The following is a 22,702-nucleotide window of genomic DNA, read 5'->3' as shown; positions in this document are numbered from 1 at the left end:
GCCATTGGTGTGTGAATGTGTGAATGAATGGGTGAATGTCAGGCAATATTGTAAAGCGCTTTGGGGGGCCACTGTCCACAAAACGCTACGTGAATGCACGGTCAATTTACCATTTACCATTCATCTGTGTGTGTGTGTGTGTGTGTGTGTGTGTGTGTGTGTGTGTGTGTGTGTGTGTGTGTGTGTGTGTGTGTGTGTGTGTGTGTGTGTGTGTTGCTTGTGCAACACCAATTGCTCATTGGCTCTCCTCTTTATTTATGTAATCTGTGTTTCATATTTCTTTTTTTTACAACCCTTTATAAGTTTTACAACCAGAAATAAGTGTTAAACAATTTATAATTACTATTTTCCGGAAACTATATTTTTCTATATCTTAGATTTTGTAGTTCTACTGAGTGAACAGACAGGGCCGCTATTGGCCAGTGAGTGGCCGGTTCTATGAAGACCAGCTACGGTAACTCCCCTCTTGTGATATTATAAAACACGAAGCCAAGCGTTGAGATCTGCAGACAATACTTCAACGGATGTACCGAACAAAGCTCATGTTTTACACCACTAGGATTGCGGAATGGAACTTAATTTTTTCTTGAAGTCCCTTTTCTGACTTCGACTTTAGGAGCTTTGCCATTCGGAGTATAATTTGTTCGAATGGATCTGAAAGAACAGCCAGACAAAACAATGCGGGGGCAAGTGGGCCTTCTGTGCTTCATCGCGGTGCTTTCATTCGGTACTGCGTCCGGGCAAGTCAGTTATTCTGTTCCTGAGGAAATGAAAGTAGGCTCTCTTGTTGGAAATGTAGCTCAAGATATAGGGCTGGCATTAAAAAGACTGTTATCTGGGAAGGCACGGATTCATTCGGCGGACGGCGTAGCGTACATTGAGCTGGATAAAGAAAGAGGAGCGCTCGTCATCAGAGACAGAATAGACCGTGAGGCGCTCTGTGGCGAGACGACGCCGTGCGCATTACATTTTCAACTAATATTAGAAAATCCGATGGAGTTGTTTCGTATAGCTGTGGAAATCGTAGACATTAACGACAACGCTCCCAGCTTTGCATCAAACGAGAAACATTTTGAAATCAGTGAGTCTGCTGTCGTTGGGTCTAAATTTGTGCTGGACAAAGCAATTGATGCGGACATTGGTTTAAATGGCCTTCAAAGTTACTCTATTACCCCGAAAGATAATTTTGTTTTAAAATTAGAAAAACAAATCGATGGAAGTAAAAAGGTAGAAATGATTTTACAGAAGCCACTAGATCGGGAGAATAGCGAAACAATATCGCTGCTGTTATCTGCCTACGACGGGGGGGAGCCACAAATGTCAGGGACAATGCAGATACACGTCACTGTGTTGGATGTGAATGATAATTCTCCACATTTCACAAAGCCGGTGTACAAGGCAACCTTAACGGAGAATTCACCGAAAGGAACAAGTGTAATGACAGTAAGCGCATGTGACAAAGACAAAGGCTCTAACGGAGAAATGTCCTATTCAATATCTAATAGTAAGCATCGATTTTCAGAGATATTTCAAATTGACAAGACAAGCGGGGAGGTGACGCTAGTCGGTAACATAGACTACGAAAAGAATAAACAGTATCAGGTAGATATAGAGGCAATAGACAAAGGCGGTCTGTCCGATTCCAGCAAGATCATAGTTGACGTCATCGACGTGAACGACAACAGACCTCTGATAAACGTTCTCTCTAAATCCGACAATATAATAGAGGACTCTCCTCCAGACACCGTGATCGCCATGCTGAGCGTCAGTGATCCGGATTCTGCAGAGAATGGTGAGGTTGAGTGCAATATGATCAGTAGCATCCCGTTTAAAATACAGTCTACATTAAATGGGTTTTATAGTCTAGTTACGGACGTTGCGTTGGACCGGGAGGTCGCTTCTCGTTATAACGTGAGTGTCACGTGTTATGATAAGGGCGTGCCCTCGCTCTCCGGCAGTATCACTCTCGCACTTCAGATTACAGACGTGAATGATAACCAGCCCCTGTTTGAGAATACCTCATATGAGGCAAATGTTGTAGAAAACAACCAGCCGGGTACTTCAGTATTGATGATTAAAGCCATTGATGCGGACTGGAACCAAAATGCCCGCGTGTCTTACATACTGGAGGACTCCTCTATTAACGGTGTGCCCGTCTCCTCTTACGTTTCTGTTAGTGCAGACAGTGGAGTTATACATGCAGTCCGCTCTTTTGACTACGAGCAGATTAAAGACTTTCAGTTTTGTGTTAAAGCTCAAGATGGAGGCTCTCCTCCCCTCAGTAGTAATGTGAGTGTGAAAATACTGATCCAGGACCAGAACGACAACGCCCCTCAGGTTCTGTATCCAGTCCAGACTGGTGGTTCTCTGGTGGCTGAAATGGTGCCTCGTTCAGCAGATGTGGGCTATCTGGTCACTAAAGTGGTGGCTGTTGATGTGGACTCTGGACAGAATGCCTGGCTCTCCTATAAACTACAGAAAGTCACAGACAGGGCGCTGTTTGAAGTGGGCTTACAGAATGGAGAAATAAGAACTATCCGTCAAGTCACTGATAAAGATGCTGTGAAACAAAGACTGACTGTTATAGTGGAGGACAACGGACAGCCCTCTCGTTCAGCTACAGTCATTGTTAATGTGGCGGTGGCGGACAGCTTCCCTGAAGTGCTCTCGGAGTTCACTGACTTTACACACGACAAGGAGTACAATGACAACCTGACTTTTTACTTGGTCTTGGCTTTGGCTGTAGTTTCCTTTCTCTTCATCACGTGTTTAGTGGTGATCATATCAGTGAAAATCTACAGATGGAGACAGTCTCGTATCCTGTATCATTCCAGTCTCCCGGTGATCCCATATTATCCACCTCGTTACTCAGACACTTTGGGGACAGGGACTCTCCAGCACGTGTACAATTACGAGGTGTGCAGGACCACTGATTCCAGGAAGAGTGACTGTAAGGTCGGCAACGCTGGTAGTCAGAACGTTCTGATAATTGACCCCAGTTCTACAGGGACCATGCAGAGAATACAGACTGAAAAGAGCATCCTGGATGAACCAGACTCTCCACTAGAGGTTAGAAATCACTGACGGAATGTTCTATTTTGTATTAATCGTTTTTTTCCCTCATGTCTAGCACCATGGACAGCTCCTATGTTGACATCATGAATCAATGGGCTATTTCTAACTTGCTAACTGGATTCTTCATTCAGCTGCAGTAGGCCTACTTTTTAAATACTGAATTCATGCTTCACATTATCTCAAGATATATTTCCGTTATAAATGTATTTCTAAGAATTCAATTCTATATGGACCCTGTGTTCATCCAATAGAACGTTGTCCGAATTGAATTTACGTTAATTATTAGCCCTATAACCTGCGTTACTCCACTTTATTATTTATTTAAATGCATTGTAATTTTGCCGTTTGGACTCTGAGGGCCGCTATAGGCCAGCATGTCCCAGTTAAAGGCCATCTTTCGCAGTAGGCCTACCTCCCACCATATCTGTTTTATTATTTTCTGGTCTGTGACTGTGGACGATGGCATTGCATTTTACAAGGACACGAAACACCGTGAAGCGGGATCGCTCTTTAATTCTTTCGTTCAACATGTGAGCTGTCGTCGATGTGTATTAGCTGATCTTTTGTGGAATTTCAAAGTCTAAACGGGATCTTTTCGTTTTCATCGAGAATACAACGATACTGGGGAAAGAACAATGGGACGCTACGTCGGATGGCTTCTATTTATCTGGATCTCCTGTCTCAGCTCGGTGCTCGGGCAGGTCAGCTACACCATACCTGAGGAGATGGCGAAAGGCTCTGTAGTCGGTAATATAGCACAGGATTTAGGTTTGGATGTGAAGAGACTGAAGTCAGGTAAAGCCCGTATTTTTACCCGTGACAGCATCGAATTTGTCGAGCTGAACAGGGAAAGAGGAGTCCTCGTTATCAAAGACCGAATAGACAGAGAGGCCATCTGCGGACAAACGACGCCTTGTGCGCTCCATTTTCAGATCATATTAGAAAACCCGATGGAATTCTACAGTATCAATATCGAGATTACAGACGTGAATGATAACGCCCCAGTGTTTGAAAAAACAAACGTGAAACTTAAAATCAGCGAGTCTGCTGTAAGTGGAGCTAAATTCATATTAGACATGGCAAATGATCCTGATGTCGGGACGAATGGCTTACAAACATATATCCTAAAACCAACCGTTAACTTCTCTCTTAGATTACACAGTCAAGAAGGGGATATTACTAACATCGAAATGGTTTTAGAGAGACCTCTCGATAGAGAACAAAATGAACACCTCTCTTTAGTGTTAACGGCAGTCGATGGCGGTGAGCCGCAGATGTCAGGAACAATGCAGATCCTGATCTCTGTTTTAGACGCCAATGATAACGCTCCCGTTTTCACCCAGTCGGTTTACAAAGCGTCTATTAAAGAAGGCGCTCCGTTAGGCACCATTGTTACTACGGTTACTGCGACTGATGCAGACGACGGAGAAAATGGTAAAATAACGTACTCGGTTTCAAGCAAATTAGGTAATACATTAGGAATATTTGAAGTAAATGAAAACAACGGTCAGGTGAGGTTGATCAGAAATATTGACTACGAAAAAGCACGAGCTTTTCAAATAAATATTCGTGCTAGTGATGAGGGAGGTCTGGTCGACTCCTGTAAATTAATTGTCGATGTCATAGATGTGAACGACAACACACCTGATATTCACATTATGTCTAAATCCAATGTGATATCAGAAGACGCTAAACCGAACACAGTCGTCACCATGATTAATATAGAAGATGCAGATTCAGGTGAAAATGGAAAAGTGAAATGCTCCATAAACGATGACATTCCTTTTGCCTTGAGGTCGACATCTAACAACTTCTTCAGCTTAGTGACGGACACTGATTTAGACAGAGAGAAGGAGTCCGGTTTTAATATCAGTGTGACGTGTTCTGATGAGGGAGTGCCTTCGCTTTCCAGCAGCGTCACAATCGCCCTTCAGATCCTAGACGTGAATGATAACGCGCCAGTCTTTTTAAAAAAATCATACGAAGGATACATCGTAGAAAACAACGTCCAAGGTGTGTCTATATTCACACTAATCGCAAATGACGCAGACTGGAACCAGAACGCCCGTGTCTCTTATATACTAGAGGACTCCTCTTTAAACGGCGTGCCCGTCTCCTCCTATGTGTCTGTTAGTGCAGACAGTGGAGTTATACATGCAGTCCGCTCCTTTGACTACGAGCAGATTAAAGACTTTCAGTTCCGTGTTAAAGCTCAAGATGGAGGCTCTCCTCCCCTCAGTAGTAATGTGAGTGTGAAAATACTGATTCAGGACCAGAACGACAACGCCCCTCAGGTTCTGTATCCAGTCCAGACTGGTGGTTCTCTGGTGGCTGAAATGGTGCCTCGTTCAGTAGATGTGGGCTATCTGGTCACTAAAGTGGTGGCTGTTGATGTGGACTCTGGACAGAATGCCTGGCTCTCCTATAAACTACAGAAAGCCACAGACAGGGCGCTGTTTGAAGTGGGCTTACAGAATGGAGAAATAAGAACTATCCGCCAAGTCACCGATAAAGATGCTGTGAAACAAAGACTGACTGTTATAGTGGAGGACAACGGACAGCCCTCTCGTTCAGCTACAGTCATTGTTAACGTGGCGGTGGCGGACAGCTTCCCTGAAGTGCTCTCGGAGTTCACTGACTTTACACACGACAAGGAGTACAATGACAACCTGACTTTTTACTTGGTCTTGGCTTTGGCTGTAGTTTCCTTTCTCTTCATCACGTGTTTAGTGGTGATCATATCAGTGAAAATCTACAGATGGAGACAGTCTCGTATCCTGTATCATTCCAGTCTCCCGGTGATCCCATATTATCCACCTCGTTACTCAGACACTTTGGGGACAGGGACTCTCCAGCACGTGTACAATTACGAGGTGTGCAGGACCACTGACTCCAGGAAGAGTGACTGTAAGGTCGGCAACGCTGGTCGTCAGAACGTTCTGATAATGGACCCCAGTTCTACAGGGACCATGCAGCGAATACAGAGTGAAAAGAGCATCCTGGATGAACCAGACTCTCCACTGGAGGTTAGAAATTAACCAATTATCTACTTATTATTTCCTTAATAATGTTCTGTTCAAATAATTGTTAGCTTTAAACTCAATTATGGCATTCAAGTGCCTTTTCGTACCACTGTTTTTGTTCCCTTCTTTACACAAAACAAAAATATATTCTTTAGGTTGTATTATTATTTAGCAACTGTGTGTGTCGCTGGTTCAAAGCCAATTACTCATTGGCTCTCCTCCTTATTTATGTAATCTGTGTTTCATATAATTTTTTTAAACCCATTTAAAACCAGTGTGAAATGTTTTCCGATTTAGGCTTACTATTTCGCAGAAACAAAACAATATTTTTTATTGCTTGGATGTTGTAGTTCTACGTATTGAACAGAAAGGGCCGCTATTGGCCAGTGTGTGGCCGGTTCTATGAAGACCAGTTACGGTAACTCCCCTCTTGTAATATTATAAAATACGAAGCATCGCATTGAGATCTGCAGACAATACTTCGACGAATTGGATGTAATTTCGTTTTTTCTTGAAGTCGCTCTTCTGACTTCCACTTTGGGACCTTTACCATTTGGAGTACATTATTGTTCAAATGGATCTGAAAGAACAGCTAGATGAAACAATGCAAGGGCAAGTGGGCCTACTGTTCTTCATCGCGTTGCTTTCATTCGGTCCTGCGGCCGGGCAAGTCAGTTACTCTATTCCTGAGGAAATGAAAGTAGGCTCTCTGGTTGGAAATGTAGCTCAAGATATAGGGTTGGAATTAAAAAGGCTGGTATTTGGGAAAGCACGCATTCATTCTACAGATGGCTTAGCGTACATTGAGCTGAATAAAGAAAGAGGAGCGCTCGTCATCAGAGACAGAATAGACCGAGAGGCGCTCTGTGGCGAGACGACGCCGTGCGCATTACATTTTCAACTGATATTAGAAAATCCGATGGAATTGTTTCGTATAGCTGTGGAAATCATAGACATAAACGACAACGCTCCCAGCTTTGCATCAAATGAGAAACGTTTTGAAATCAGTGAGTCTGCAGTCGTTGGATCTAAATTCGTTTTAGTGGAAGCAATTGATTTGGATATTGGTTCAAATGGCCTTCAAAGTTACTCTATTACACCGACAGACAATTTCGTATTAAAATTAGAAAAACAAATCGATGGAAGTAAAAAGGTAGAAATGATTTTACAGAAGCCATTAGATCGGGAGAATAGCGAGCAGATTTCGCTGCTGTTGTCTGCCTTCGACGGAGGAGATCCACAAATGTCAGGGACAATGCAGATACACGTCACTGTGTTAGACGCAAATGATAATTCTCCACATTTTACAAAGCCGGTGTACAAGGCAACCTTAACGGAGAATTCTCCGAAAGGAACAAGTGTAATGACAGTGAGCGCATCTGACAAAGACAAAGGCTCTAACGGAGAAATATCATTTGCAATAACCAATAGCAAGCGTCGCTTTTCTGAATTATTCAAGATTGATCAGACAAGCGGGGAGGTTACTCTAGTCGGTAACATAGACTACGAGAAGAATAAACACTATCAGGTAGATATAGAAGCAATAGACAAAGGCGGTCTATCCGATTCCAGCAGGATCATAGTTGACGTCATCGACGTGAACGACAACAGACCTCTGATAAACGTTCTCTCTAAATCCGAGAATATAATAGAGGACTCTCCTCCAGACACCGTGATCGCCATGCTGAGCGTCAGTGATCCGGATTCTGCAGAGAATGGTGACGTTGAGTGCAGTATGATCAGTAGCATCCCGTTTAAAATACAATCTACATTAAATGGATTTTATAGTCTAGTTACGGACGTTGCGTTGAACCGGGAGGTCGCCTCTTATTATAACGTGAGTGTCACGTGTTCGGATAAGGGCGTTCCTTCGCTCTCCAGCAGTATTGCTCTCGCACTTCAGATTACGGACGTGAATGATAACCAGCCCCTGTTTGAGAAGACCTCATATGAGGCAAATGTTGTAGAAAACAACCCGCCGGGTACTTCAGTATTGATGATTAAAGCCATTGATGCGGACTGGAACCAAAATGCCCGCGTGTCTTACATACTGGAGGACTCCTCTATTAACGGTGTGCCCGTCTCCTCTTATGTGTCTGTTAGTGCTGACAGTGGAGTTATACATGCAGTCCGCTCTTTTGACTACGAGCAGATTAAAGACTTTCAGTTCCATGTTAAAGCTCAAGATGGAGGCTCTCCTCCCCTCAGTAGTAATGTGAGTGTGAAAATACTGATCCAGGACCAGAACGACAACGCCCCTCAGGTTCTGTATCCAGTCCAGACTGGTGGTTCTCTGGTGGCTGAAATGGTGCCTCGTTCAGCAGATGTGGGCTATCTGGTCACTAAAGTGGTGGCTGTTGATGTGGACTCTGGACAGAATGCCTGGCTCTCCTATAAACTTCAGAAAGCCACAGACAGGGCGCTGTTTGAAGTGGGCTTACAGAATGGAGAAATAAGAACTATCCGCCAAGTCACAGATAAAGATGCTGTGAAACAAAGACTGACTGTTATAGTGGAGGACAACGGACAGCCCTCTCGTTCAGCTACAGTCATTGTTAACGTGGCGGTGGCGGACAGCTTCCCTGAAGTGCTCTCGGAGTTCACTGACTTTACACATGACAAGGAGTACAATGACAACCTGACTTTTTATTTGGTCTTGGCTTTGGCTGTAGTTTCCTTTCTCTTCATCACGTGTTTACTGGTGATCATATCAGTGAAAATCTACAGATGGAGGCAGTCTCGTATCCTGTATCATTCCAGTCTCCCGGTGATCCCATATTATCCACCACGGTACTCAGACACTTTGGGGACAGGGACTCTCCAGCACGTGTACAATTACGAGGTGTGCAGGACCACTGACTCCAGGAAGAGTGACTGTAAGTTCGGCAACGCTGGTAGTCAGAACGTTCTGATAATGGACCCCAGTTCTACAGGGACCATGCAGCGAATACAGAGTGAAAAGAGCATCCTGGACGAACCAGACTCTCCACTAGAGGTTAGAAAATGATTTTCCGTTTGGTATTGTGCTTGTTTTTTCTCAAATATTATTTCCTCGAAAAATGTTGCCAAGTAGAAGTCATTTAGTGTGTGTGACTTGATGATCCTGACTTTTGAGGTTAATTGATTTTATTGGATTAGATATGCGCGTTGCATTTCAATGAAACAAACAAAATAGCTGTGTGAATGTTACATTCATAGATGCATTTTCAAATCGGCTGTTATCTCCAGTTTTTTGGGATGACAGAGGAGGTACATTCTAACTTTGTTATTAACACATTGAACGTTCAATGCAGGTTCATTCTGTTTTACTGAGCTCAGCTAAATTTGCTGTAAATGCATTTTAAAAACAAATATCCCCACAGACTAGTGCTGTGCATGTGAATGGTTCAGTCTTATCTACATTACTTAATCTACTGTCCAAATAATAATATAATAAAATCAACATTGCAGAAAAAGACACTTATACACACGCTCTTTTGTTGAGCAGCCTCATCTTCGTGGAACATTACCGCATTCTAGCCACAGCATTTCAGCACCATGGACAGTGGAAGCTAGGAATCTTCACACTGGCGTATCCATTCCCCTACTCAGACTCGTTTGGTCTTCATCATTCCACAATTTACCTTTAACGTCAACATTTAACAAATAGTTAATTCATTTTCGGTTTGTTTCTGCACGTTTATTATAAAAATGTAACTAAATAATGTATTTCCCTTATTGTGGACCATAACCTTTTGTTTTGAGCTATAGTTGTGTCTAAACAAATGTATATGATGGTGAGATTATTAATTTATGATGTAGTTTCTCTTGCTGAGCTCAACGGGCCGCTGTTGGCCTGTTTGTGGTAGTTAATGAAAAAACTCGAAGTAGAACCTCCGCACATAAGCTTGTCCTTATAACAGAAAGACGTCGTCTTCCCCTTCCACGATAACGCCTTTGCTACGCACGGACATATCAAGCAGGGATATTTTCAGTGGACCGTTGATCTACTTTTCATTTTGGGTTGCCTTTTTATTCAAAACCAAATGGGATTGTAATGGTTATCGAGAAAGAGGCTCGTGTTGGAGATACAGAAATGTCGGATAGAACAATGAGAGTGCCAGGAGGCCTACTGCTGTTCATCTCCGTCCTCTCTTTCTGTTCGGTTTCTGGTCAGGTCAGTTACTCGATTCCCGAAGAAATGGCGAAAGGATCATTGGTTGGAAATATCGCTCAGGATTTAGGCATAGACGTAAAGAGACTAAAATTAGGCCAAGCTCGCATCTACACCGGAAAAAGTGCCGAATATATCGAGTTGAATAAAGAAAGGGGAGTACTCGTTATCAAGGAAAAAATAGACAGAGAGTCGCTTTGTGAACAGACATCCCCGTGTGCTATACATTTTCAGATTACTCTAGAAAACCCGATGGAATTATTCCCAATTATTGTTGAAATCACAGACATTAATGACAACAATCCTATATTTCCTACGCAGGAAAGACGCTTTGAAATAAGCGAATCAGCGGTTGTAGGTTCTAAATTCATGTTAGAAAAAGCAATCGACCTGGATATAGGACGTAATGGTCTCCAAAGCTATATATTGAAGCCTAGTGACAATTTCGTTCTTAAACTACATGGTCAAGTCGATGGAAGTAAGAAAGTAGAAATGATTTTACAAAAACCTCTTGACCGAGAGAGACAAGAGGCGATCTCTTTGATTTTAACGGCTGTAGACGGGGGAGAGCCGCAAATGTCTGGGACAATGCACATTTATATCACCGTCCTGGATGTGAATGACAACGCTCCGGTTTTTACTCAATCCGTTTACAAGGCAAACCTCAAAGAAAATTCCGTTAAAGGAACACTTGTAACGAAAGTGAGTGCATCTGATGCAGACAAAGATACCAATGGGGAGGTAACATACGTCATCGGGAATAGAATGGATAGTGTGGCGAAGCTTTTTAAAATGTCGAAAGAGGGTGACATTATCTTGGATGGGCCCATCGATTATGAAAAGGCTAAACATTATCAGATTGATATAGAGGCAATTGATCGAGGAGGGCTGTCAGATTCAAGTAAGGTCATTGTGGATATAACTGACATAAATGACAATAGCCCTATCATTAATGTAATTTCTAAATCCCAATCAATACCTGAGGATTCCTCTGCAAATACAGTTATAGCTATGCTGAGTGTACACGATCCTGATTCTGAAAGCAATGGTCGCATTGAATGCTTGATTAATGAAAATATACCATTTTCAATTGAAAGCACATCCGGTAGTTTCTATAGCCTTATAACAGGAAGCAGCCTGGACAGGGAAAAGGCATCTAATTACAATATCAGTGTGATCTGTTCAGATGAAGGAGTACCCTCGCTTTCCAGCAGCGTCAATCTAACCTTACTTATTTCAGACGTCAATGACAATGCTCCTGTTTTTGATAAAAATAACTTTGAGGAGTACATTGTTGAAAACAACACACCAGGCCAATCTATATTCACAATCAAAGCAGAAGATGCAGACTGGAACCAGAACGCCCGTGTCTCTTATATACTAGAGGACTCCTCTTTAAACGGCGTGCCCGTCTCCTCCTATGTGTCTGTCAGTGCTGACAGTGGAGTTATACATGCAGTCCGCTCTTTTGACTACGAGCAGATTAAAGACTTTCAGTTTCATGTTAAAGCTCAAGATGGAGGCTCTCCTCCTCTCAGTAGTAATGTGAGTGTGAAAATACTGATCCAGGACCAGAACGACAACGCCCCTCAGGTTCTGTATCCAGTCCAGACTGGTGGTTCTCTGGTGGCTGAAATGGTGCCTCGTTCAGTAGATGTGGGCTATCTGGTCACTAAAGTGGTGGCTGTTGATGTGGACTCTGGACAGAATGCCTGGCTCTCCTATAAACTACAGAAAGCCACTGACAGGGCGCTGTTTGAAGTGGGCTTACAGAATGGAGAAATAAGAACTATCCGCCAAGTCACTGATAAAGATGCTGTGAAACAAAGACTGACTGTTATAGTGGAGGACAACGGACAGCCCTCTCGTTCAGCCACAGTCATTGTTAACGTGGCGGTGGCGGACAGCTTCCCTGAAGTGCTCTCGGAGTTCACTGACTTTACACACGACAAGGAGTACAATGACAACCTGACTTTTTACTTGGTCTTGGCTTTGGCTGTGGTTTCGTTTCTCTTCATCACGTGTTTAGTGGTGATCATATCAGTGAAAATCTACAGATGGAGACAGTCTCGTATCCTTTATCATTCCAGTCTCCCGGTGATCCCATATTATCCACCACGGTACTCAGACACTTTGGGGACAGGGACTCTCCAGCACGTGTACAATTACGAGGTGTGCAGGACCACTGACTCCAGGAAGAGTGACTGTAAGTTCGGCAACGCTGGTAGTCAGAACGTTCTGATAATGGACCCCAGTTCTACAGGGACCATGCAGCGAATACAGAGTGAAAAGAGCATCCTGGATGAACCAGACTCTCCGATTGAGGTTAGAAATGGCACTTAATTCAAGGTTATTTTCTTGATTGTGAAATGTAGATGTGATCCTAACATGTGTTTTTCTTATGTTCTGGTATTAAGTGAATTTTCATGGAATATATGTGACACGTGTGTTTAGTCAAATCAGAACACAAATATTACCGGTGGTGCCTCCATCTATAAGCTTACATGTAATTACTTTTATTTTCATATGAATTGATTATTTTAGCCGAATGGGAAATACAATTAATCACAATAGTGTTTTACTAGTTCTAAAGTATATTGCTTTAAACAAGGAAACGTATTGTAAAATAATCAAATGGACAATTAAATTATCTGATTACATACGAACAGGAAAATACACTAAAACATTATATAAAAGATCCCCAAAATAAAAAAAAATCGAAATAAATATATAAAGAAAGAAATTGCTTACCGATCATGTTTTACCGGCCCGCAGAGAGTGGCTGTGTTTCCGGCGGGTGACGTCAGCCGTGAAGAGAGACGCTGGCTATGACTTGTCCAACGGAAAATATCATTTCGAAATCTTCTTAATCAAATCCAGTCTGGGAAAACAATGAGGGGGAAAAGAGCAACCGGTTGAAACTTCATTCTTGACACCTAACGTTTAATAAAGGGTGTCCGCGTATTGCCCAACATATTATAGGCCTATACTGTGGTCAGCGTTAGTCTACAGTATAGCCTCCCCTAGCTGTGTACTCAAAACAAACGCGTCGGAAAAAACAATAAACACGTAACGGACGTTCAACTCATTTAGAATGGACTATATCATAACGAATAATACTTATTTTCGTTACTCTTTGCTGAAACTCTTCTGTCCTCCAAATTGTCGTTCTTCTCCTGTGTCCTCGTGCCCTCTCCAGCCCATTCTTTAACAGTTATTTTGTCTCGTGCACTGTGCACACATAGTCTGCTTAACACAGCGATTCTCCTGATATGCAAATAATTAAAATAACCACGTCACTAGTTCGTTCATTTCAAAATCACAATAGCCACCCAGAAATGGCAACATATATTTAATAAAAATAAACTGTAACGGGTAGGCCTATAAGTTAACAAACTGAGCAGTGTTCTTTTCAGAACCTTGGAAAGTAGCAGTGTTGAGGATAGTTATCTTTGGTTACAAGCAAACGCCATTAACACATCAGTGGTGTTGGTGGCTTTGTCATGTTTTTATTTATTAATTTTAACATTGAAGTGTATTTTCTCCTTAATTTACAATTATTGCCACTATTTTCTTTTCCATCATATCCTACAATGACAATAGATGGCTATCTTGAAATAAATAGGTAGGCTTAATGCAGTAAAATCGCTTGATTACACTTCTCTGTAGTTTTGTGCTCTGGGCTCTTAGGGCCGCTGTTGGCCAACGTGTTACGTTCTAGTTCGGATGTGAAGCCTTTTCTCCGTTGCACAGACGCACAAAGCACAGCAGCACAGAGAGGGAAGGACGACGGACAACGGCAACAACGTCCAACGGATATTTTCTTGGACTTTTGGAATATTGCCTTTTATTTCGTGAAAGCATGAACCTTTTTATAAATGAGCTGTCGGATAACTGATGGACCCTTTGTTTGACCTTCTATTGGATATATCCAGGAAAACAATGGCGCAGCAAGTACTGTTCCTAGTATCTGTCGTCTCCGTTTGTTCGGTGCTCGGGCAGATCAGCTACACCATTCCTGAGGAAATGGCAAAAGGATCTTTAGTGGGAAATATAGCACGGGATCTAGGTTTAGATTTCAAAAGACTAGCTTCAGGTAAAGCTCGTGTTTATTCCGGTGATAACACAGTTTACATCGAACTAAATAAAGAAAGGGGAGTACTCCTTGTCAAAGACAAAATAGACAGAGAGGCGCTTTGCAAACAGACGACGCCTTGTTCGTTACATTTCCAAATAATATTAGAAGACCCGATGGAATTTTACACCGTATCTATCGAGATCACCGACATTAACGATAACGCCCCAACCTTTGAGAAAGAAGAAATGAAATTCAAAATTAGTGAATCTGCAGGCGTTGGATCGAAATTTGTCTTGGAAAGAGCTATGGATTTAGACGTTGGCAATAACGACCTGCAGAATTACATCCTAAAGCCTTCCGATAACTTTGCTCTAAAAATGCATAACCAAGCAGACGGAACGAAAAATGTCGAGATGGTTTTGCAGAAAGCTCTCGATAGGGAAACACAGGAGCATATGTCTCTCGTTTTGACGGCTGTGGACGGTGGAGAGCCACATATGTCCGGAACAATGCAGATTCTCATCACTGTGCTAGATGCTAATGATAATGCTCCTGTCTTTACACAGTTGATATATAAAGCTACTGTGATGGAGAATTCTCCAAAAGGCACCGTGGTGACCACGGTCAGTGCTTCTGATGCAGATCACGGTTTAAATGGGAAGGTAATATATTCAATCACGAACACAATGGATGATGTAAGACGTGTGTTTGAAGTGAATGAAGAAAGCGGCGAGGTGCGGTTAGTTAGTAATGTAGACTATGAAAGTGCACACACGTTCCAAATAAATGTACGTGCAAGTGATGAAGGCGGACTAACAGATTCCAGCAAAGTTATTGTTGATATAGTTGACATGAATGATAATACGCCTGTTATTAATATAATGTCTAAATCAAACATTATCTCAGAAAATGCCAAATCCAACACTGTTGTAACAATGATTAACGTTCAGGATCAAGATTCGGGTGACAATGGAAAAGTTAACTGTGCCATTAATGAGAACATGCCATTCATTTTGAAGGTGACATCAAATAATTTCTTCAGTTTAGTAACAGACAATGATTTAGACCGAGAGAGAGAATCTGCGTATAACATCAGTGTGACGTGTTCTGATCAGGGAGTACCTTCACTCACCAGCTGCGTTACTCTCAATCTACAGATCTCAGATGTAAACGATAACGTCCCTGCTTTTGAAAAACCTTCTTATGAGGCATATCTTATAGAGAACAATACACCAGGTATCTCTATATTCACAGTAAAAGCTAGAGACGCTGACTGGAACCAGAACGCACATGTGTCTTACATACTGGAGGACTCCTCTTTAAACGGCGTACCCGTCTCCTCTTACGTGACTGTTAGTGCTGACAGTGGAGTTATACATGCAGTCCGCTCTTTTGACTATGAGCAGATTAAAGACTTTCAGTTTCATGTTAAAGCTCAAGATGGAGGCTCTCCTCCCCTCAGTAGTAATGTGAGTGTGAAAATACTGATCCAGGACCAGAACGACAACGCCCCTCAGGTTCTGTATCCAGTCCAGACTGGTGGTTCTCTGGTGGCTGAAATGGTGCCTCGTTCAGCAGATGTGGGCTATCTGGTCACTAAAGTGGTGGCTGTTGATGTGGACTCTGGACAGAATGCCTGGCTCTCCTATAAACTACAGAAAGCCCCAGACAGGGTGCTGTTTGAAGTGGGCTTACAGAATGGAGAAATAAGGACTATCCGCCAAGTCACTGATAAAGATGCAGTGAAACAAAGACTGACTGTTATAGTGGAGGACAACGGACAGCCTTCTCGTTCAGCTACAGTCATTGTTAACGTGGCGGTGGCGGACAGCTTCCCTGAAGTGCTCTCGGAGTTCACTGACTTTACACACGACAAGGAGTACAATGACAACCTGACTTTTTACTTGGTCTTGGCTTTGGCTGTGGTTTCCTTTCTCTTCATCACGTGTTTAGTGGTGATCATATCAGTGAAAATCTACAGATGGAGACAGTCTCGTATCCTGTATCATTCCAGTCTCCCGGTGATCCCATATTATCCACCACGGTACTCAGACACTTTGGGGACAGGGACTCTCCAGCACGTGTACAATTACGAAGTGTGCAGGACCACTGACTCCAGGAAGAGTGACTGTAAGGTCGGCAACGCTGGTAGTCAGAACGTTCTGATAATGGACCCCAGTTCTACAGGGACCATGCAGAGAATACAGAGTGAAAAGAGCATCCTGGATGAACCAGATTCTCCACTTGAGGTTAGAAGTGATACTACATTTTAAGATTTGTTGATTGCCAAATGTACATAATGTTGACACGTTAACTGATATATCTGTAGTATTTTCAGGACCTTGGATAGCAGTAGTGTTGCATTGAGGTATATTTTGATTAACATACAAATCACATTAACCCATCATTGGTGGGTTTGTTAAACGTTATTATCTATTCATTTTTATTCATGAAGTGTATTTTTTCATTCATTGACACTATTTTCTTTTCCAACATATATAATGAGAGTGTCTCAACAGATCCATTGTGAAATAAATAGGTAGGCTTAATGCAGTAAGTTCGCCTGATTCCAGTTTTGTGTAGTTTTCTGCTCTGGGCTCTTAGGGCCGCTGTTGGCCAACATGTTTCGTTTTAGTTCGGATGTGAAGCATTTTCTCCGTAGCACAGACGCACAAAGCACAGCAGCACAGATAGGGAAGGACAACGGACACGGGAACAACGTCTCTCGGATATTTTTGTGGACGTTTGGAACATTGCCTTTTATTTTGTGAAAGCATGAAACCTTTTTAAATGAGCTGTGAGATAACGGATGGACGCTTTATTTGACCTTCTTTTGGATATATCCAGGAAAACAATGGCGCAGCAAGTACTGTTCATCGTCTCTGTCGTCTCCGTTTGTTCGGTGCTCGGGCAGATCAGCTTCACCATTCCTGAGGAAATGGCGAAAGGATCTTTAGTGGGAAATATAGCACGGGATCTAGGTTTAGATGTCAAACGACTCGCGTCAGGTAAAGCTCGTGTTTATTCCGGTGATAGCACAGTTTACATCGAACTAAATAAAGAACGGGGAGTCCTCCTTATCAAAGACAGAATAGACAGAGAGGCGCTTTGCGAACAGACGATGCCTTGTTCGTTACATTTCCAAATAATATTAGAAGATCCGATGGAGTTTTACAGCGTATCTATCGAGATCACAGACATTAACGATAATGCACCAACCTTTGAGAAAGCCGAAATGAAATTCAAAATTAGTGAATCTGCAGGCGTTGGATCGAAATTTGTTTTGGAAAGAGCTATGGATTTAGACGTTGGCAACAACGATCTGGAGAATTACGTTCTAAAACCTTCTGAAAATTTTGCTCTGAAAATACATAATCAAGCAGACGGATCGAAAAATGTCGAGATGGTTTTGCAGAAAGCTCTCGATAGGGAAACACATGAGCATATGTCTCTAATTTTGACGGCTGTGGACGGCGGACAGCCACAAATGTCTGGAACAATGCAGATTCTCATCACTGTGCTGGATGCTAATGATAATGCTCCTGTCTTTACGCAGTCGATATATAAAGCTACTGTGATGGAGAATTCTCCAAAAGGCACCATGGTGACCACGGTCAGTGCTTCTGATGCAGATCAGGGTTTAAATGGAAAGGTAATATATTCAATCACGAACACAATGGATGATGTAAGACGTGTGTTTGAAGTGAATGAAGAAAGCGGCGTGGTGCGGTTAGTTGGTAATATAGACTATGAAAGGGCACACACGTTCCAAATAAATGTTCGTGCAAGTGATGAAGGCGGATTAACAGATTCCAGCAAAGTTATTGTTGATATAGTTGACATGAATGATAATATGCCTGTTATTAATATAATGTCTAAATCAAACGTTATATCAGAAAATGCAAAATCCAACACTGTTGTAACAATGATTAACATTCAGGATCAAGATTCGGGTGATAATGGAAAAGTTAACTGTGCCATCAATGAAAACATGCCATTCATTTTGATGGCGACGTCAAATAATTTCTTCAGTTTAGTGACGGACAATGATTTGGACCGAGAAAGAGAATCTGCGTATAACATCAGTGTGACGTGTTCTGATCAGGGAGAACCTTCACTCACCAGCAGCGTTACTCTCAATCTACAGATCTCAGATGTAAACGATAACGTCCCTTCTTTTGAAAAACCTTCTTATGAGGCTTATCTTATAGAGAACAATACACCAGGTATCTCTATATTCACTGTAAAAGCTAGAGACACTGACTGGAACCAGAATGCACATGTGTCTTACATACTGGAGGACTCCTCTTTAAACGGCGTGCCCGTCTCCTCCTATGTGTCTGTTAGTGCTGACAGTGGAGTAATACATGCAGTCCGCTCTTTTGACTACGAGCAGATTAAAGACTTTCAGTTCCGTGTTAAAGCACAGGATGGAGGCTCTCCTCCCCTCAGTAGTAATGTGAGTGTGAAAATACTGATCCAGGACCAGAACGACAACGCCCCTCAGGTTCTGTATCCAGTCCAGACTGGTGGTTCTCTGGTGGCTGAAATGGTGCCTCGTTCAGCAGATGTGGGCTATCTGGTCACTAAAGTGGTGGCTGTTGATGTGGACTCTGGACAGAATGCCTGGCTCTCCTATAAACTACAGAAAGCCACAGACAGGGCGCTGTTTGAAGTGGGCTTACAGAATGGAGAAATAAGAACTATCCGCCAAGTCACTGATAAAGATGCTGTGAAACAAAGACTGACTGTTATAGTGGAGGACAACGGACAGCCCTCTCGTTCAGCTACAGTCATTGTTAACGTGGCGGTGGCGGACAGCTTCCCTGAAGTGCTATCGGAGTTCACTGACTTTACACACGACAAGGAGTACAATGACAACCTGACTTTTTACTTGGTCTTGGCTTTGGCTGTGGTTTCCTTTCTCTTCATCACGTGTTTAGTGGTGATCATATCAGTGAAAATCTACAGATGGAGACAGTCTCGTATCCAGTATCATTCCAGTCTCCCAGTGATCCCGTATTATCCACCACGTTACTCTGACACTTTGGGGACAGGGACTCTCCAGCACGTGTACAATTACGAGGTGTGCAGGACCACTGACTCCAGGAAGAGTGACTGTAAATTCGGCAACGCTGGTAGTCAGAACGTTCTGATAATGGACCCCAGTTCTACAGGGACCATGCAGAGAATACAGAGTGAAAAGAGCATCCTGGATGAACCAGACTCTCCACTGGAGGTTAGATATCACTGACAGAATGTTCTATTTTGTATTAATCTGCCATTTCCCTCATGTCTAGCACCATGGACAGCTACTGTGTTTACATTATGAATCGATAGGCTATTTTCAACTTGCTAACTGGTTTCCTTCATTCAGCTGCAATACTTAATCCATTCATGCTTCCCATCATCCTAACATATTTTTCAGTAAAAACTATATTTTTAAGAATTCAATTCTTTGGACCATGTGATTAGTGCAGATAGCTACATAAATGTTTTCGGCAAAAACCATGTCTTAATTTATAACATGATTCATTTAGCCTGTAACCTGCGTCACTCAACTTTTTGTTTGATTTAAATGCATTGTAGTTTTGCCGTTTGGACTCTGAGGGCCGCTATAGACCAGAATGTCCCACTGAAAGTCCATCTTGTGCAGTACCTCCCACCATATCGGTTTTATTATTTTCCCTTCTATGGACGAGGGCATTGCATTTTACAAGGAGACGAAAAAGCTTGAAGCAGCATCGCTCTTTGTTTCTTTCGTTCAACATGTAAGCTGTTGTCGACGTGTTCTGGCTCATGTTTTGTGGAATATCAAAGACTAAAAAGGGTCTTTACGTTTTCATTGAGAATACAACGACACTTGGGAAAGAACAATGGGACGCTACGTCGGATGGCTTCTATTTATCTGGATCTTCTGTCTCAGCTCGGTTCGTGGGCAGGTCAGCTACACCATACCTGAAGAGATGGCGAAAGGCTCAGTAGTCGGTAATATAGCACAGGATTTAGGCTTGGATGTGAAGAGACTGAAGTCAGGTAAAGCCCGTATTTTTACCCGTGACACCATCGAATATGTCGAGCTGAACAGGGAAAGAGGAGTCCTCGTTATCAAAGACAGAATAGACAGAGAGGCAATCTGCGGACAAACGACGCCTTGTGCACTACATTTTCAGATCATATTAGAAAACCCGATGGAATTCTACAGTATTAGTATTGATATTACAGACGTGAATGATAATACCCCATTCTTTCAAAAAAACAACGTGAAATTTAAAATAAGCGAGTCCGCCGTAAATGGAGCTAAATTCATATTAGACATGGCAAATGATCCGGATGTCGGAACAAATGGCTTAAGAACATATATCCTAAAACCGACTGATTTCTTCGTCCTTAAATTACACGGTGAAGCAGGAGACATCAAAAACATAGAAATGGTTTTAGAAAAACCTCTCGATAGAGAACAACATGAACACCTCTCTTTAGTGTTAACGGCAGTCGATGGCGGTGAGCCGCAGATGTCTGGAACAATGCAGATCCTGATCTCGGTTTTAGACGCTAATGATAACGCTCCCGTTTTCACCCAGTCTGTTTACAAAGCGTCTATTAAAGAAGGCGCTCCGTTAGGAACAATTGTTACTACGGTCACTGCGACTGATGCAGATGACGGAGAAAATGGTAAAATAACGTACTCAATTTCAAGTATGTCAGGAAACACCTTAGGAATATTTGAAGTGAATGAAGAAAATGGGGCTGTGACATTGAGCGGCAAAATCGATTACGAAAAACGTCGAACATTTGAGATAAATATCCGCGCTAGTGATGAGGGAGGGCTGGTCGACTCTTGTAAATTAATTGTAGATGTCATTGATGTGAATGACAACACACCTGATATTCATATTATGTCTAAATCCAATGTTATATCAGAAGACGCTAAACCAAACACAGTCGTCACCATGATCAATATAGAAGATGCAGATTCAGGTGAAAATGGCAAAGTGAAATGCTCCATAAACGATGACATTCCGTTTGCATTGCAGTCGACCTCTAATAACTTCTTCAGCTTAGTGACGGACAGTGATTTAGACAGAGAGAAAGAGTCCGGTTATAATATCAGTGTGGCGTGTTATGATGAGGGAGTGCCTTCGCTTTCCAGCAGCGTCACAATCGCGCTTCAGATCTTAGACGTGAATGATAACGCGCCTGTCTTTCTAAAAAAATCATACGAAGGATACATCGTAGAAAACAACGTCCAAGGTGTGTCTATATTCACACTGAACGCGGGTGACGCAGACTGGAACCAGAACGCCCGTGTCTCTTATATATTAGAGGACTCCTCTTTAAACGGCGTGCCCGTCTCCTCTTATGTGTCTGTTAGTGCTGACAGTGGAGTTATACATGCAGTCCGTTCTTTTGACTACGAGCAGATTAAAGATTTTCAGTTCCGTGTTAAAGCTCAAGATGGAGGCTCTCCTCCCCTCAGTAGTAATGTGAGTGTGAGAATACTGATCCAGGACCAGAACGACAACGCCCCTCAGGTTCTGTATCCAGTCCAGACTGGTGGTTCTCTGGTAGCTGAAATGGTGCCTCGTTCAGCAGATGTGGGCTATCTGGTCACTAAAGTGGTGGCTGTTGATGTGGACTCTGGACAGAATGCCTGGCTCTCCTATAAACTACAGAAAGCCACAGACAGGGCGCTGTTTGAAGTGGGCTTACAGAATGGAGAAATAAGAACTATACGCCAAGTCACCGATAAAGATGCTGTGAAACAAAGACTGACTGTTATAGTGGAGGACAACGGACAGCCCTCTCGTTCAGCTACAGTCATTGTTAACGTGGCGGTGGCGGACAGCTTCCCTGAAGTGCTCTCGGAGTTCACTGACTTTACACACGACAAGGAGTACAATGACAACCTGACTTTTTACTTGGTCTTGGCTTTGGCTGTGGTTTCCTTTCTCTTCATCACGTGTTTAGTGGTGATCATATCAGTGAAAATCTACAGATGGAGACAGTCTCGTATCCTGTATCATTCCAGTCTCCCGGTGATCCCATATTATCCACCACGGTACTCAGACACTTTGGGAACAGGGACTCTCCAGCACGTGTACAATTACGAGGTGTGCAGGACCACTGACTCCAGGAAGAGTGACTGTAAGTTCGGCAACGCTGGTAGTCAGAACGTTCTGATAATGGACCCCAGTTCTACAGGGACCATGCAGCGAATACAGAGTGAAAAGAGCATCCTGGATGAACCAGACTCTCCACTAGAGGTTAGAAATCACTGACAGAATGTTCCATATTGCATTAATCCGTCTTCTCCCTCATGTCTAGCACCATGGACAGTTACTGTTTTGACATTATAAATCAATAGGCTAT

At 42.7% G+C, this 22,702-nt stretch overlaps 4 protein-coding genes across 27 annotated transcripts in view; all 4 read left to right on the top strand.

Moving 5' to 3' along the window:
• LOC115552155 (protocadherin gamma-C5) overlaps positions 1 to 22,702 on the top strand; it is a 297,188-nt gene that overhangs the window by 209,923 nt on the left and 64,563 nt on the right. For 2 of the 24 annotated variants that reach the window (XM_030367978.1, XM_030367977.1), the window contains exon 1: positions 6,558 to 9,093. The exons of 17 other annotated variants lie outside the window; for them this stretch is intronic. In XM_030367978.1, coding sequence (XP_030223838.1) covers positions 6,673 to 9,093 — 2,421 coding nt within the window. In that variant the 5' untranslated portion in view covers positions 6,558 to 6,672. 5 more of the 24 variants (XM_030367970.1, XM_030367971.1, XM_030367975.1 and 2 more) reach the window with 5 other exon arrangements.
• Positions 528 to 3,132, top strand: LOC115552185 (protocadherin gamma-A11-like). Its single transcript, XM_030368041.1, has one exon. It carries the CDS (start codon positions 649 to 651, stop codon positions 3,082 to 3,084), a length of 2,436 nt encoding a protein of 811 aa, XP_030223901.1. The 5' UTR covers positions 528 to 648; the 3' UTR covers positions 3,085 to 3,132.
• LOC115552202 (protocadherin gamma-A2-like) lies at positions 3,509 to 6,128 on the top strand. Its single transcript, XM_030368055.1, has one exon. The coding sequence runs from the start codon at positions 3,711 to 3,713 to the stop codon at positions 6,111 to 6,113; it is 2,403 nt and encodes an 800-aa protein (XP_030223915.1). The 5' UTR covers positions 3,509 to 3,710; the 3' UTR covers positions 6,114 to 6,128.
• Positions 20,029 to 22,626, top strand: LOC115552198 (protocadherin gamma-A2-like). The gene has a single exon (XM_030368052.1). It carries the CDS (start codon positions 20,206 to 20,208, stop codon positions 22,609 to 22,611), a length of 2,406 nt encoding a protein of 801 aa, XP_030223912.1. The 5' UTR covers positions 20,029 to 20,205; the 3' UTR covers positions 22,612 to 22,626.

Source organism: Gadus morhua, chromosome 10 (assembly GCF_902167405.1).
Source record: "Gadus morhua chromosome 10, gadMor3.0, whole genome shotgun sequence".
Lineage (NCBI taxonomy): Eukaryota > Metazoa > Chordata > Actinopteri > Gadiformes > Gadidae > Gadus > Gadus morhua.
The sequence above is the reverse complement of the archived record's forward strand: the minus strand, read 5'-3'. Positions and strand labels throughout refer to the sequence as shown.